Source organism: Ochotona princeps, chromosome 6 (genome assembly GCF_030435755.1).
Source record: "Ochotona princeps isolate mOchPri1 chromosome 6, mOchPri1.hap1, whole genome shotgun sequence".
NCBI lineage: Eukaryota > Metazoa > Chordata > Mammalia > Lagomorpha > Ochotonidae > Ochotona > Ochotona princeps.
This window is the reverse complement of record NC_080837.1, coordinates 23,635,941-23,653,066: the sequence shown is the minus strand read 5'-3', so window position 1 is coordinate 23,653,066 and position 17,126 is coordinate 23,635,941. Positions and strand designations below refer to the sequence as shown.

The 17,126-nt window shown below is 45.6% G+C and overlaps 1 protein-coding gene across 1 annotated transcript in view; it reads left to right on the top strand.

Annotated features, from left to right (window-relative positions):
- The window catches only part of CGNL1 (cingulin like 1), a 155,764-nt gene that overhangs the window by 83,380 nt on the left and 55,258 nt on the right, over window positions 1-17,126 (top strand). The window contains exon 8 of the mRNA XM_058665791.1: window positions 2,228-2,440. Within this exon, the coding sequence (XP_058521774.1) occupies window positions 2,228-2,440 (213 nt within the window). The remainder of the gene's footprint in view (window positions 1-2,227; window positions 2,441-17,126) is intronic.

The following is a 17,126-nucleotide window of genomic DNA, read 5'->3' as shown; positions in this document are numbered from 1 at the left end:
AGGGCAGTGCTGGCTGAGTAAGCTAGGGCTGACCTCATTTCCTGGATAGGTCTCTTGGTTCTTCTAAGTTCATCTGTGCAATCTAGTTAGATACTTGATGGCGCTCTGTCCTAGCTTGTGCAGAGTAGCTTCACTCAGGGATTGTGGAAGTTACCCCGGACCGATGGGTTTGCATGTTCTAGAGAAAAAGGGCAGTTTCACTGTGGGTTACACTGAAGCTGATGTAAATGTTTTCATTCCTCCTCGGGAAGGGAAAAGCAGCTTAGCGTCTCTGATGGTTCTGGGCTCCATCGCAGCCCTTGTTCTCATTCCCGAGGAGTGCCTAGAGAGTAGAGTTGTGTGCTTATTCTGAGAGCCTGAGTAGACAGATTCTCACATCACCAGATCCCTGCTGTTGTGTACATGTTAATGTATTTATATCTAGAACAAAGGCACATAAATCATTGATTTGTGAATCAAAGATGCAGTAAATCAGATCCTACTATAAAGCTGACAGTCTGGTGGGGAGATTTTTTTAAAAAGCTATCAAAATACGTAACAAGGTGTAAGGCGTTAAGTTGAGAAGAGCTCAAGCCTAGGGAGCACTTAGAGGGGTATTCCTGGCAGGCTTCTTGGAAAAGGCCATATTATAACTGTGCCATCAAAGGTTTCCTGAGAGATACTGAAGTGGGGTTGAAAGTGAAGGACTCCGAACCAGAGGATGCTGTGTGGATATGTGCATGTTGTCCTGGAGGCCACAAGTGAGCAATGATATGTGGGAACAGCTGGGTGGCTGTGGCCAACTTCTGCATAGGAGGCAATCTGGGAAACCAGGAAAGATTGGCTCTAGCACCCCCCCCCAAAAAAAGGCTGTTGTTAAGTGCCAGGTGGTGCTATCCTCAGGAGAAATGAGCAAAATAAGAGGAAAGAAAGGAGCTTGGTGGAGACACTTGAAACTGACCGCATGGAACCTGCAGTGCCCACGAGACCCAGGCAGGTATGTCTAGCAGGTTACTGGCTGTGGGGCTGGAGAGAAGAGTTGGAAGTAAAGTCTTGGCGGTCATTTGTGTAGAATTAATAGTTGGAAATAGTACATCAGCTTGCCCAGGGAGGATAAATAAGGCAAAATTGCATTCTTGGAGATGTTTCTTAGGTTCTGGAAAGAGGGAGAACAAAGCCAGAGAAGATTATCACAGAAAAAGTGGCTCGAGGGAGGAAAAGAGGGACTTATGTTGTCTTTGAAGCACAGGGAAGAAGATAATCTTAAGGGGACAGGCAGGGAAGATCAAAGAGAGGGATCAAGGACATGGAGGGATGACCTTGGGGCTCTCTTAGCAGAATAGGGACAAAAGTTATGTAGCAAGTCATTATGGAGTGAATGGGTGGTCATGCAAGGGGGCTTTAAAGGTGTGGAATGGTACAGCATGAAGGGGAGATGCAACCCAAGACTTAAGGAATGGAAAAGAATCAGAGTAAAGACTGGGGGCATGCTGGTAGAGGCCAGTTCCTCCTTTGTGAGGTGGCTTTGCAGTGAGAATTGAGATAGGGAAGAAGGGTGTGCACTGGGGACGATGTACCCACCTTGGGGAGTACCAGGAAGGTCCAGGACAAAAATGATGAAGAAAGGAAAAGGTTGGGTCTTTGGCAGGCTCCTCTTGAGTTTGGATAAAATGATTCATGGTGGAAGTTGGTGTCCCAGTTGTGTGACTTTGATAAACTCTGGGGAGTTGAGGAGAGAATGTGAGTACTTTGTTCTGCTCAGATGAACCAGTGAAGTAGAAGGCAAATGGCCAAAGTCATCCCTTGAGGATTAGGAATGTGGATTAGCAGTTGGACCAGATGCAGGATTCCAGCAGGACATGAACCAAGCCAGGCAACACATTGGCATGTCCCCCACAAATCAGTGACACTTAAAGGGCAATGGCACTTAAGGACAGAGACCCATTGCCTCAAGGTGGCAAAATCCAGACATGGATTTTCACATCCAGACAATGGATATGAAATCGGTTTTGCTTTACTTCCACAACAAAATCCCCACAAAGCAAAGACAGAAGAATCCAAGGAAAGGATGACTTGTGAGGACAGGAGTGTAGAGTAAGAGATGGTCTTGACAGGAGTGTGATCTGAGGAAGGGGAGAGAATGAGCAGGACAGGTGAGGTGCCCTAGCTGAACTGGAGGAGTGAGGCAGGACTGCTTGATAAAGATGTTTGGTTTTACACCTCTCTTCTGTGTATTCTGTCATTTTAGGAGCTCTTACAGGCAAAGCAAGACCTTCAAGATCTGCTGATCACCAAAGAGGAGCAAGAAGATCTCTTGAAAAAGCGGGAGCGTGAACTCACTGCCCTGAAGGGAGCCTTGAAGGAAGAGGTGTCCAGCCACGATCAGGAGATGGACAAGCTGAAGGAGCAGTATGATGCTGAGCTGCAGGCCCTGAGGGAGAGTGTGGAGGAAGCAACCAAGGTAGGGCCCCCAGCCCATCCAACAGCAGAGACCGTGGGAACTGCAGAGGCCATGGGGATGAGGGATACGGCAGGAAACTCCCTCTTAGGAACAGGTGACTTCTTACACCAGTGTGAGTTGGTTTCCTTCCTTGTAATTACAGAAGGAAATTCAGTTTCATTACGTCATGGAAGTACAGCTTGTTCGCAAAGAATGAGCTCCATGGTTCTGCTGTTGACCTTTTAAAGTCTGTAAATGTAAACACTGTTAGGAACCTTGGTTAAATGCTATGGCAGGAGGTAAGATTTAGACACCTGTCAGCAAACTCTGCAAGTTCCGTAGCCCCGGGCGGAGTAGAGAGCTATGTTCCTCAAAGGCATTCCCACAGGTGGGAAGCTCAGGTCCTTGTGTGACTTTGCTAATGGGGGAAGAATTGTAGAAAATACTTTTATCCCTGCCCTACCCTGTTCCTTTTGGCTTTTGTTAGATAATTCAGTGTCTTCCACCAGCAAAGTTACACAGGGCCAATTGGCATAAATAACCCAATGCCTTCCAAGATTGTTTTGTCTTAATTGAATTTTTGACTCTGCAAATAGATTCTAAATTATGTTGAAGTTTTTGATGCAGACCTCATGTTGGCTGTTGAAGAAAAACGCAATGTTTTATGGGGGAAAATGATTTGAAATATTATGCCATCTTTAGGGAAAGAGGGGAATTACAGAGGATAGGATTTTTAATTTTTTAAAAATTCTTATTATTGGTCTCTGCAGTGCCTTGGTTAAAAATGACGAGGAGCAAACTCTTGATATTTTCTTGTTTGCTTCGTGATGGTTACAGTGACAGCTCAGAGCTGGCAGGATCCCTCTCTCCAAAGTCCCATGGTGATACAGCAATTTTTCAATTATGTCATGGTAATTGCAGATGACAAAGAAGTGAAAGATGGGTTTGTTTGTTACAACAATAAAAAGTCTGGAAAAGAAACTGTTTGGGGGCTGTTACAACTTTGAAGCAGTTTTAAAAGCTTCTTGTTAATTTTCTAATCTTAGCTTTTTTTTCCCCCCGAGATCTGATATGAGGAAGAAAAATCTATATTGATTTAATTCTCATGTATTTGAGGAGGAGACCTGTGTGCTTTTTGTGTTTCTATTCATTTCTGAGCAGCAGCCCTGGTGTGTTTGGTCTTGACCTCTATGTGCCTTTTCTTTGTTAGTGGGTTCCTGAGTTAAATGACTCCTCTTTTGGACCTGTCATATATGTATACATATATATTTTAATTATCCTTATACCCTGCATCAGAGCTCATGTTACCATGGACTATTCTGAGTGGCTTATTTAGGGGTAATTGAGAAATGAGTTTGAGTTAAGGTTTACAGTGGTTTGACCATGGGGAATATCAAACTTGTACTATGCACATGGGTAGCTATGTGTGTGAGGAAAGGAAACATGACTCTTAGACTCTAAGCCGGGAATTAGACTCCAGCCTTCAGTAGGAAGGCTGTATTGTATGTTTGTTCCAGGATATTTTCATTATGCCAATTCAGGACAGATAACTGCCTTCATTCATGTTTGTCTGTGAAATCAATGAGTTTGTCATGATGCGTCACTGGCAGGAAGTGGAGTTTCTGAGAATTAGGAGGGTAGCACCAAGGGGGCCATCTTAATACTCAGTAGAGTGTGAACCTCTAAGAGCTCTGGGCTTCAGGTCAAGGCTGAAATAGCTGACAGCATTTTTTTTCCCTGAGACACCAGATCTGATCATACCAGCTTCTGTGGGAATCACTTGCTAACTCCCCACTGTCCCAAAGTTAAAATCAAACTTGCTAGTGTAGTAGGCAATAGAAGTCCCTTCTTTGCCCCATTAGAGAGAACTTGATCTTCAGTCCCCCTAGCTCTTGGCACATGGAGAGTGTGTTGCTGGCACTTTCCCACCTGACCTGTCTCTTCTCATCCTTTGAAAGCCCTTTTCAAATGTCCTCTCCACTGTGATTGTGACTTAGATGCCTCCTCTCCCTGTGGTGGGGTTATTTGCACCTATGAAGGTTTCTGTTGAACTTGTCCTTGTGATTTACTGTCCCATCTGCCTTCTCCATTACACTCCAGGCTTCTTAGGCACTGAGGGTAGATGGAAGGGTGGGTGGGTATCGTTTTCTTTTTCTAAAGTAAGGATGTAAAATGTGGGTCAGGCTAGGAGTACAACTGAGTGAAGCCCTGAGTGTGTTTTATGGGGTGATAGGGTACGATGGGCATGTGACAATTGGGAGGAGGGTGTCCTTTTCTGTAGGGATCAGTTTCTTTTGTTACTGCTAAAAGCTACCAATGAAGGAATTCTGGGACCAGGTTCCTATGTCACTCAGCTTTTCAAATGAAGCTGTGTAGCTTGATGTTGTATGATCTGTTGACCTTTAAGCATTTCTTCAAATAATAAAAGTAAAATCACATGGCCCAAATTAACCCACGTACAGGCCAACAGTGTGTGATCTTAGTACTTTGGGTTTAGCACAGCGCCTAGCCTAGAGTTACTAAGTTACTTGGAGACAAATCCCCTAGCTGAGTTTTGGGTCCCTGCTATGTCCTTTATGCTAGATCCCTCCCTCATTCCTCAATGAAAATGGGGGAGCTCTATTAAGGGGAAATTATGTTGTTATGTTTGACTTTCAAGTTCCTTAAAGGGTCTGTGTTTTCATATCTTTTGGATCAGCTCTTTGTCAACATAACAGATACCTAAGAGAGTCTGCTTGGGAAGAAAGGAGGTTTCTTGTGGCGCATGCCTTAAAGGGTTATGGTCTAAGATGGAGTGGCCCTGGGAGAAGGGAAGTGAAACTCCTGAAGAGCCGGGAGGCAGATAAAGACAGAGTTGCACATTCTCCACCTTGACCCATTGTGGATGCCACCCACACCATTTAATCCAATCTGATGGCTTCCTAAAGACTCCTCCAGTGCTATCCATGGATCAAGCTTCCACCCTTAATCTATTGGTTTATATGTGACTCGAGGATTTAAAAGTCTGCATGAGTTAGGGAGCCAAATTGTGTTCGATGCATACCATACACCTTGCTAGCTTTGCCTCTGAAGGTGATTGCCGAACAGTTGTGATAAAATCATTTCACGGGCAAAAATGGCCAAGTTAGTAGATAGATGCTTTGTTATATGGTTTATGAGATAGTGTGATCAAATAATTGTTAGATTCTATTTAACACCTGGAGGAGAGTAGAGTAGTTAGATGCGATGTTATAATCTGATATAGAATATTTCTTAAATTTGGACACCAAAATGTAGCCATTTTTGTGCTCCAGAAGAAGAAATCACCATCATGATAAAAGCTAACATTTTTAAGGATTTTCATCTCATTGAAAAGTTCATTTCTTTGAAAGGTTTTAGGAGACAACCCAACTTTCTTTCATCATTTATCCTAATTTTCCTGGCCCCTGTCTCAGACTACAAAATGTATAAAATGCCATTCTCTCATTTTAGAGTAGCAAGCAGTTCATCCTAGCTTTAGTTTGAGCGTCAAAAGTCTAAATTATTAGGGCATTTTCCAAAAACTGTCCAATATTAAAAATATTGTTGGGGTATTCTAAACTGATTCCCTATGATCCTGCTTTCTGTGACAAACAGCCACATGTTTTAAGAACAGACTGATTGCTCAACACATAAGAATTCCTGAATGCCTTTGTCATGTGATTTCTTCACTCAGCAGGAGGAATTTTGCCTCACTGGCAGAGCAGGCATGGTTTGGGTTATGTGGACAATTTTATTTCCTTTCTAATAAAGAAATGGATTTTCCTGGTCTCTTAGGGGATTCCATCAATCACACATTCTTCTAAAGGATTGTAAGTCCTTTGGCACCTTACTTTATTGCATTCTGCTTTTCTCTGTCACGTGTTCTTTTACGCACTTTCTAATTAGAATTATTTGAGAAATGAAAAATAGAAATGAGAGAGGTTCCGTACACTCACCCTCTCCCCACATGCATGTGATGGCCAGAAATGGGTGGATCAAAGCTGGAATCAGGAACTCAGTGTCACATAGGTGGCAGGAATCCGACCACTTGAGCCATCATCTGCTGCCTCCCAGGGTGTGTTAGCAGGAAGCTAGAATCAGAAGCAGAGCCCACAGTGTCTCCAGGTGGGCCAAGCTGAAATCAGGAGCTTCATGTAGGTTTCTGTGTGGGTGGCAGGGCACAAATACTTGGGTTATCTTGTGCCCTCCCAGGAGCATTAGCAGAGAGCTAGCTTGGTAGTGGAATAGCCTAAATGAACTGGTGTTTATATGGGGTGCCAGGTTTGCAGGTGGTAATATAACCTGTTGTACAATGTCTGTCCCCTCTTCAATGATTTTTAAAGGGTGATGATAATGTTATTAAGAGTCCTTAACTGGCCGGACGCTATAGCTTCATGTCTAAATCCTTGCCTTGCATCTGTTGGGATCCCACGTAGGCACCAGTTCATGTCCTGGCTACTCCACTTCCTTTCTAACTCCCTGCTTGTGGTCTGGGAAGGCAGTAGAGGACAGCCCAAAGCCTTGAGACCCCACACCTGTGTGAGAGACCCAGAAGAGGCTCCTGGCTCCGGGATTCAGATTGGCTCAGTTTCGGCTGTTGTGGCCACTTAGGGAGTGAACCAGCAGACGTAGGCTCTTTGTCTCTGTCTCCTTCTCTCTGTAAGTCTGACTTTCCAATAAAAATAAGTATATTTTTAAAAGTCCTTTAAGAAAACTTCTGGAGGCATTTATGGATAGTTCGCGAAGTGAAAGACTTGCTTTCAAAACGATAGGCTATTTGAAATTTGCTTTAAAAGAATCCATTTTGGCGAGAAAAGTGAGTGAGGGTTGGAGTGCAAAGAGATGAACCATGTGTTGACCAGTTTTGAAGCTGGAGGAGGTGTGTGAGATTTAATTATGGTTTTTTCTCTGCTGTTACAAGGTTTGAAGTTTCAGAGAGAGAGAGAGAGAGATATGAAAGAAAACAAGAATTACAGTGAGAAAGCTAGGTGGGGGAGACTGTGGAGACTGGTTTGAATTGGCAGTGAGGGAGAGTTGATTTTCCTAGGAAATCATCACTGTGGAGCATTGGAACTGCAGGGGAGGTGAATGACTAGAAGAGGCGATGGCACTGTGAGCCAAGGAAAGCCCATGGGGGTATGGGTGTGGCTTCAAGGGAGGAAGGAAGACACAACTAGTCCTCTGGATGCCTGCAAGGGAGCTTTGCTGGGAGGTCCCTGTGGCCCTTGCATGAACACGTGGGGAAGCAGGGGTTGGGAGTCTCAGACCTAAGAGGGTGGGGGACTGTGAGCCAGACCTGGGGGCTGGAGAAACTCAGAAGAGGGGCTAAGGCTGGGAGGAGGAAGGGCTGACCCAGACACACACAGCTGAGAGGAGCAGCCAAGTCCAGGAAAGGACGGAGCAAAGCACCTTATTTGATGAAATTAATGAGGTATTGGAGAAATTTCCAAAAGTAGACCACGTGTGCTTTTATTTTAACATACCTGCTCTCTTGTACTGTTACTTCATCTACTCCTCATACTGTAAAATTTTTCCAGCATGAGGCCCATGTTTTATATTCTAGAGCCCCACTGGGAATTCAGATTCAATAATGTTAACTTTGTCCTCCTCCAATATAGCCCTTTAATTGGGGCTGTGTGAGCGTCATTCACGCAACAGTTTGGTGGTGTCACTCAGTCGCAGAGAAGTGAAGTTGTGCCTCCGAGCTCTTGGCCCACATCACTTTTGGATTTTCCCTCCTCCTTTTCCTTTCTCATAGTGGTGTGGGGTTCCTTCACAGTAGGGAATCAGCAGAGGGTGGGATGGGAAGACCAGTGCTGATAACAGGAACAGTGGAATCATTTTTCCTTTCCTCAGCATTTGAACTTCAGATCATCAGCACACTCTCAGTGACAGCTATTGAGAGCTGGCATTCAGGAGGCAGGGAGAGGGAGGCATGTTTCTAGACTCCAGTGTGCCTAGAATGACACAGAACATTCCATTGACAACTGCCATGATGGCTGGGAGCTTAGGTTCAAAAGGGGCTTATTTCTTTCATGTCTCTTCCCCATCTTTAAAAAGACTGCCTTGATCACCCCATCTTCAAAAAGGTTGCCATGATCACTGCCTTGCTCTTTTGCATTTGATATTAATTAAAAAGTATCCAATGGGGACCTGGTTGGAGTTCCTTGCTGTTCATTTTGAGGCCTCCACACCTCCCCACCCCTACTGCAGTCTAATTACCTCTGTGGCTTTGATGCCAGGTGTTTAGGCATCCCGTGGGGTGATGCGCATCATGCATGAATGCCAGGGGCTGATGTAATTCCTCTGGGAACTGAAAACAGAGTGCCCCAGTGAGTCTCTGCTGGTGTGTTTTAAAATAGAAGATGCAGTAAGGGAGTCCTGGACATGCCAGTTCAGCTTTTGTGTCATCGCTTGTGTCTAGCATGTGCCAACACAGTGCTGGTGACTGACACTAAGACAGACAGGCAAGGCAATGGCCACCAGCATCAAGGATCCTGGGAGCAGAATGGGCCAACAGAATGGAAAGGCTGTAGTGTTGTGAGTGAGACGGGTTTATTCCTTTAGATGGCGAAATTCAGAATGGAAAGAGCACATCTGTTTAGTAATTCAACATCCTAAGTGCCTTTTAGGTTGCCCAGTTCTTAGGAATTAGAAGTAGAAAACCATCCTCTTTTCCCAAGAAAGTTCTCCAAGGATTTCTGGACATTAGCACATCTTGAACTTGCAGATTTTGGAACAGGTTCTCCCCCTGCCCGATAAATGTTAGAATTTAACTTAGAGCGTTAAACTGACAAAGAAAGCATAGACTGGCTAAATATAAGACCCAAGAATGAACACTGACCTGGGGATAGGTTAAAATAAATTTTATTTATTTGAAAAAGAAAAAATCATTTAGATTCCAGTTATAATGAAAACTTTCAGAGCTTTGGGAACTTAGGAAATGAAATATTTATCTTACCATTCCTGGCTAGGAGGACAGATAAAGTCTCCCTCCCCTGGACACCCCCCACCCCCAAATCCTTGTCCTTTGAGAAGGAGTAGACTGTTTCTTTGGGGGGAAATCCTGGAGAGGAGTTTGGCTTTAACATTACAGTGCAAAAGGAAGAGTTCCTGAAGAATGTCATCAGGGAGGGCCTGGCAGCATGGCCTAGTGGCTAAAGTGCTCGCCTTGAATGCCCCGGGATCTCATATGGGCGCCGGTTCTAATCCCGGCAGCTCCACTTCCCATCCAGCTCCCTGCTTGTGGCCTGGGAAAGCAATTGAGGACAGCCCAAAGCCTTGGGACCCTGCATCCATGTGGGAGACCCGGAAGAGGTTCCCGGCATCGGATTGGCACAGCACCGGCCGTTGCGCTCACTTGGGGAGTGAATCATCGGACGGAAGATCTTCCTCTCTGTCTCTCCTCCTCTCTGTATATCTGACTTTGTAATAAAAATAAATCTTAAAAAAAAAAATGTCATCAGGGAGATTCCTCACCCAGAAAGAGGTGGGACATTTGTTCCTTTTAAGACCATACCTGGCAGCCCTGAATAGGTTAAGCAGTATGGCATGTTCCACCAGTTCCAGCTGCTGTGGGTAGGACTTTGAGGACAGAGTGCTCAGGTGACCAGAAAGTCACTGCACATTCACGTGAAACGTGAGGAGAAAGTACAGAGACTCAACTGGGTGAGGGAGAGAAAAACAGACCCAAAATTATCTTGTCCTGCCCTCGGCAAGAGCATCAGGGCAACGTGGCCTTCGAATTGCCTGTGTTTTACCCGTACACACCCGCGTGTCTGTGGTGGAGGGAGAACTCTGGCCTGGTTCACTTCCATGCCATGGAACTCCCTGGGGGAAATGGGCTTTAAGTGACTCAGGCGGTTTGATTGTCAAACAGCGAGCCCTACTCTCGTGGGAAAGAATTGTTGATTTGATTTTGGAAATCTCCATTCAAACATTCAACATTGATAACTAAGCAGAAACCTAGGAAACATTTCGTGGAAACCGGAGACTAAGCAGGGTGATAGGAATACAGTGAACAAAGGGGTGAGACAGTCGCTGTTCAGATCTTGATCTTGACATGTGAAGGGATGTGATTCAGTTGTGATAAATGCTTGCATGTTGAGGAAGAGAGGGAAGAAGGGAATGAAGGAGGATGTTTCTTGAGGAAGGAGGTCTAAAGAGTGCTTTCAAAAACTTCAGATATGGGTAGGCAGAGGTAACAGTATGTGCAGAAGGTCTTGGGGCAGGAGAGGGTACGGTCTGTCCAAGGAGAATGATGGAATGATGCAGAGGTCTAGGGGCCAATAGAAGCCAGTCATGCATGCAGGGCATCTTATGGAGGCTGTTCTTTTCTCCTAAGAGCAGTGGAAATCATGGAACACAATGAGAGGGGGAAGTAGGAATTTGGCCTGGGCAGATTTTTTTTTCTCATAAAAAGAGGCTGCCCTGGTCTCTACAAGGAAGATGGCTCACCTTGGGCTGGTACCCCCATGCTTTGCCCTGAGAGGGAGGCATGGCGATCTGACACCTCCTGAGCAGTCCAGTTATGGTTTCAGTGGGATTAGGACCTGTCTGCATCTCTGTTGCTGCATGTGGAGGAAGGCAAGGAGGAGGATCATTCAGGACCGCCCCACCCCCCCGGAAAGTTTTCCTGTTCACTAAGTGTTGGTTGCATGAATTTGAAGCCTGTGTCTGTGAGCAAGTAAATGGGAACTGGTAGGAATCACAGATCAAGGGAAGAGTTTTGGATGGTGAGTTTTGTAGGAGGGAAAGTTTTCATTTTTCTTGTCTGGAAAATATATTTTGATGAGAGGAATGTCTTTGTTTAAATAAATCTGAATCGTCTTAAAATATTTATATTGAGAAGACAGGTATACAGAGAGGAGATACAGAGAGAAAGATCCATCTGCTGGTTCACTCCTCAATGGTCACAATGGCCGGTGCCAAGCCTACCTGAAGCCAGGAGCCAGAAGCTTCTTCTGGTTCTCCTATGCAGGTGCAGGGTTCCAAGGCTTTGAGCCATCCTCGACTGCTTTCCCAGGCTCCAGGGAGCTGGATGGGAATTACAGCAGCCGGGTTATGAACCAACGCTCATATGGGATCCCAGCACATGCAAGGCGAGGATGTAGCTACTAGGCTATCACGGTGGGGCCAGAATGTCTTTATTTTTAAAAATTTATTTGAAAGAGACATAAGTATTGAATGAATGAATGATCTTCCACTCAATGGTTTCACTCACACGACGCCAGCCACAACCATGGCATGAGTGATCTGAAGTGAGGAGCCATGTCCAGGCTTCCCATATGGATGCCAGGGGCCAAAGCACATAATTCGTCATCTGCTGCTTCCGTGCTGCGCAATAGCAGGAAGCCTGGAAGTGGTGCTGAGACATGAGCTCAGGCACTCACATCTGGTATATGGCAGTGGCAGTTAAACCTGCTGGACCACTAGACCCAGCTCACCTTAGTATTAATTTGCAGGGGTAGGGGTGTTTTGATTTGAAAGAGAGGCCTTTGGGGGGAAGGGAGGAATTAGCTTTTAATATTTATAAGCAGTGGAGAGAATAACTGAGTGCTTATCTCACCACATGGAATGGATGTTTGGAGATCTGTACCTTATCTGTGCACTCTGTGTAAAGTGCAGGAGTGTGAGCGAGGAATCGTACGTGGCCACTCCTGAGGGAGCCACATGCATTTCCAGATGTGGTTGTGGGTTAAACCACAAGAACTGGGCAGTACAATGGCAGACGTGGTTTTACATAGCCAGGTGCCATCAGAACCACTGGAATATCACACATACTTGAGTCCTTAACATCTGAAAGGAAAAAAAGCTTTAGTTTTATTATCAGAAATCCTCCTCAATCCCTGTTCCGCTCTCCTCTGACTCTCTGGACTCCGCCTGAGGCATATTTGTCTTAAGGCTTGCCAAGATCATTAAGTAGATTTGTACTTTGGTGGAAAATTTTTGGCATTATTATTTGATCACTTTAAGCAGAAATTGGAACATGTCACAAGCTCTAAATCCATTAGATAAAAGGCATCTGGAAATGGAAATATCCGTAATGGCAAAGTCAACCAGGGTGTGGAAGGTATTTATGTCCATCAAGTTCTAAATTGGCCCTCTGTGGTCTACAGGTTTTTGTACTCTTTCTTTATAATACTTTCCCAGGCTGGATGGGAATGACCTGTGTAACCAATAGTCTCATGGAAATGATGCCTGCCTTCTGGATTTTTTTGTTGCATCTCTTGCTTTCCTTGGGAAGCTGTGGGAAGTCACCCAACAGTGTGCAAAAAGGCCCATGTGCTTGGGACTGAGGCTGCTTCTCAAGTGCCTATGAATTCGCTCTCTTGGAAGCCAATCCTCTAGCTCCAGGGAAGGCCTCAGGTGCTGATATCCAGGGCCAACATCTTGTATTTTCATTTATTTCCTTGACAGGGAGAGAGGGGAAGATAGAAACAGAGAGGGAGAATTCCCTGTCTCTTGGTTCACTCCCCGAATGCCGTAATGACTGGAGTGGCGTGAGGGTGAAAGCAGGAGTCAGAGACTCGATACAGATCTCCAATGTCGGACTCAGAAACCCAGTCACTTGAGCCATCACTGCTGCCTCCCAGAGTGTGCATGAGCAGGAAGCTGGAGTCTGGAGCCAGAGCCTGTCATGGAACCCAGGCACTCCGAAGTGGGAGGCAGGCCAGGCTGAACACCTGCCCCTGCTCATCACCGTGGCTGCAATCTGATCAGAAACCCTGAGTGCCAGGACACTCTCAGCCAGTCACATCTAAACTCATTACCCTCAGAATCTGAGGGCTAATACAGCCTGGCCATTCTAGGCTGCTAAATTTAGAAATAATTCATTGAGAAACCACTGATGTCTACTATAGCATTTTGACTTACCCTAGGCAGTGAATAGTCTTGTGTTTTTTGTATCTAGTCATCCGAGCAATATTTTTGACTGCATGTCTGTTTGGGGCACTAGGTTTACATGTAAGCATTTAAGCCTGTTGTGGGCGGTCCATGGATTGCAATAGAAACCAGTAGAGTAGTCAGTCAGGAGGTAGGCCCTGACGTGATTAGATATGGTCTACTGAATTCTTAGCTCCAGGGTGAGTCAGGTGTGCAGGTGACCCCATGTTAATACTCTCGGAATGTGTGCGAGAACAGTTAGATGGAATGGAAAAATATTGCCCCAGTCCTCACTCAGAACTTGTTTTAGCCAGCAGCATTAGGGTAGTTTCATGAAAGACGGGTAAGGGCAAAGTGGCTGTTTCCCAGTGTGGATGATGTCATGCTTTTGTGTCAGCAATGAATAGGAGTTGGGGGCCTGGAGCAGCGTGGTCTTTTCCTCAGGAAATGCCAGTCTCGGATAGATCTTGCCCTTGGGGGCTACCGATGAAGGAGAGAATGTGGAAAAGGACACACATTTCAATGTTTTCCTTCCCCTTCCTCCTTTTCTGTTTCATTTGTTAAATTTCTGTACATGTTTCTCAAGTGTGTGGTCCAGAAGGAAGAAATACCGGCTGTGTCTGGATTTATGGAAACTTTGAATCCACTTAGAATTAGTGGGTAGGGGAAAAAAAAGACTGGATATGTTTCAAAGACATTTTGGAACAAATCTGGATATAAAGAAATCAAGCAAATACGCGAGAGAGCTCAGAAAAGGTGATGTGTGAGATGGTTCTGGAAGCCTTTGAGTGGATACAGCCAGGGAGGATGTGAAAACCTTGTCGTTTTCTAAGTTGTCCCAGAGCTGGAGTGCCTGCCCTGCACTAGGGAAAGTGCTGGCTTGGGTGACAGCCCAGAGAAGACTTAGGTGGTAAATGTGAGAGAAAACACTGAGTTCTTCATGTCGTTGGAGCAGGAGTCAAAAAGTCATCAGCTCTGGAAAATACAGAGAAGGGGTATCTGGAAGAAACCATATGGGGGAAGTCTTCGGAGCCACTCGGGCTTATAAATACAATCCCAACCTGCATCTGGTGTGTGCCCTGTTCAATTACAGGGTGCTGTGCTCACCTCCACTTGTGTGTATCTGGTACGAACATTTTTCTTCCTTGTCTCTATACTGGTGACCCCATGTGGGAAGATTGCCATGGCTTCTGCTGTACTTCGTTTCTGGGACCCCCCAGGTTGCCAAGGTGCCCACCTTGCTTGCCTGCTCTGCTTCCTTCTGAGTCCGATTGTGAAGTTTCCTATGCGGGCTTAGCTCCATGTCATTTCCTCATCTGTCTTAGTGACCCTTCAAACCAGGAGCACATGTCTGTGCTGTGTACCATGCACTTCCTGCTGCTGAACTGGAGGGAGAATGTGCCTGGTAGGTGCCGACCTCTGTGACTGCTTCTGGGCCAGTGGAGAACCTGGGTTAATCATTGACTCTGCCCCTGTACAGCCACTGCTGTTGACCTTGACAGTATACTGTTGGGAACTAGTGAGAGCCTGGCCTGGCATTTAACTCACAGATCAGGTGGCTCCAGAAATGACGACTACTTTTGAGGCCAGTCATGTCTCTGAGTTTATGGCTGGCATTCATATACATCCGTTCCTGTTCACCCTCAGCAGTCAGCACTGTTCGCTCACTTTGTTCAAAGACAGATGTCACATAAGGTCGGGGAGTTCTGGCTCCTTGCCACAGGTGGACAAAGGCCACAGTAATCTGGATGCTGCATTAGAGAGGCGGTGGAACAATATTTGGGCCTTGCAGGTGTGGCAGGTTAAAAAGCATCTCATGTCCCGTGCTCTCTTTGTTTTAATATTCACAGCCCCTTCTCTTGCTTGGTTCCAAGTCTTCTGGTGCTGTGAGGTTAAACTGATTAAACTTCCTAGGGTAAAGTCAACAGCTCTGCCCTTTCTGGAAGGCACTTGAACTGGAGGAGGCCCTCTCACTGTAGGCATTGTACCCTCTATTCCCTGCAATCACATCTCTAGGGCAATGATTGCCTGGTAGCGTGCTCTAGAAAATTGACTTCCAAATGCTAGCTGCTGAGCAGACATGGGTTGCAAAGGTTCTGTGGTGACACAGAGGTCGACTCTCACTGATTAGAGGTTTGGTTATGCTCGTCTGTGTTAGGTGGGCTGAAGGCTTTGGTTGTTGGCCTCTGCACTAGGAATGCAGTTCATTCCCTGTCCACAGCTACCAAGCACTGTAGAGAGTTGGCCGCCCTGACCTTCACCCTGTCCTTCAAAAAGGCACAAGGACTTGGTCACAAGTGGTTCTCACATCCACTTTTGGGTTCCTGCTCTGTTGCTGTTTCCAGTTCGCTGGCTGGCACGCTCTATAAACACACCTGTACTACTGGAGAAGGCAGCTGGCTCAGGAAGAGAGTTTGCAGAGGTGGGAGGGAAACACAGAGCAAGCCAGAAATGGGGGTGGGGAGGTGCAGAGAAGCCAGGAGAAGCCTGGGGACTGACCAGTGCCTGGCTGTGAAAGCCATCAGCATTAGGAGCAAGGGGCAGTCACAATTTGAAGTGTGACGGGAACTAAGAGGGGCCATGGAGGTATGAGGGGGTACAGCCATGCAAGGGAAGAGTAAGTTGGCAGGAAGCATGGTGAGATACCAGGAAGGGAAGCTGGTACCAAGCACAAAGAGCTGACAGAGGAATCAGGAGTTTGAGCCAAAGATCTAGCAGAAAAATTCATCTGAAAATTTTGAGATGAGAACAGCCAAGGACTGAGGAAGAGCTGTGAGGAGCCTGCTGCGCCAGGTGGGACTTCTGCTTTGGGAATGCTGACTTCACAGTTGCCTTCCAACGCTGTGGCAGCTGGTCTTGTCTTTTATTGCAAGATTAGAAAGATATGGTTACTAAAGAAATGGCTTTTGACAGTAGAGTATGAAACAGTGAGAAATTAGAAGAGGCTGTCCTATCCTTTTCTTTTTTCTTTTTCTTTTTTTTTTTTTTTTTTGCCCCGGATAGGTGATTTTGTTGCCTCGTATTTTTAGGGTCTCTGTCCATGGCATTATGCATAGATTAGGAAATACACATGGAATATAATGTTTGGAAGAGTTACAAATGCCATTGTTTGTGGAACAAGAGTGTAGTCCAGTATACAGGCTGTAGAGGTGTGGAGAGACCTTTGGTAAGCCATCAAAAGAAGAACTTAAATGATCTACATTCTATCCTTGATGATGAAACTAATATTCTTTTGAAAAATTGTGTTTCGAGTGGAGAATCTGTATAGCTTTGGAGAGGATGGTTTCCAGCTATTAGCCTGTGAACTTGTGGCATGACTTGGTGATCCAGAACCTTCCTGTATTCTACCTACTGGCTTGGGGCCTACTTCTTGAAATCAACTTTGTTTCTGCCATCATGGAGTTTCTGTTATTCTCTTCAAATCATCTCTGGGTGGACATTAAACTTCAAAAACCTTCCTTTGTATTCAGACGGTATCTGCTCAAACAATAGTGTATTTGAGTCAGTCTTTGGGGAAGACTTGGGTTCAAAGGAAAAAGGAATTGATATTTTATGGAAGAATTAAAAAAAATTTTGTTTTTGTAACAGTAAGGTAATTATTATCTCACATTCAGTTGTGATGGCTACAAAGGCCTTGAGGTGTGCCGGTTTGAAGCCAGAAGGTTCCCTTGGGTCTCCCACCTGGCTGCTGGGGCTTGGAGCTATCTTCTGCTTTCCCAGACCATAAACAGGGAGCTGGATTGGAAGTATAGCAGCTGGAACTTGAACTGGTGTCCAGAGGGGATGCTGGCACCCCAGCAGTGGCTTTGCCTGTTATGCTTGA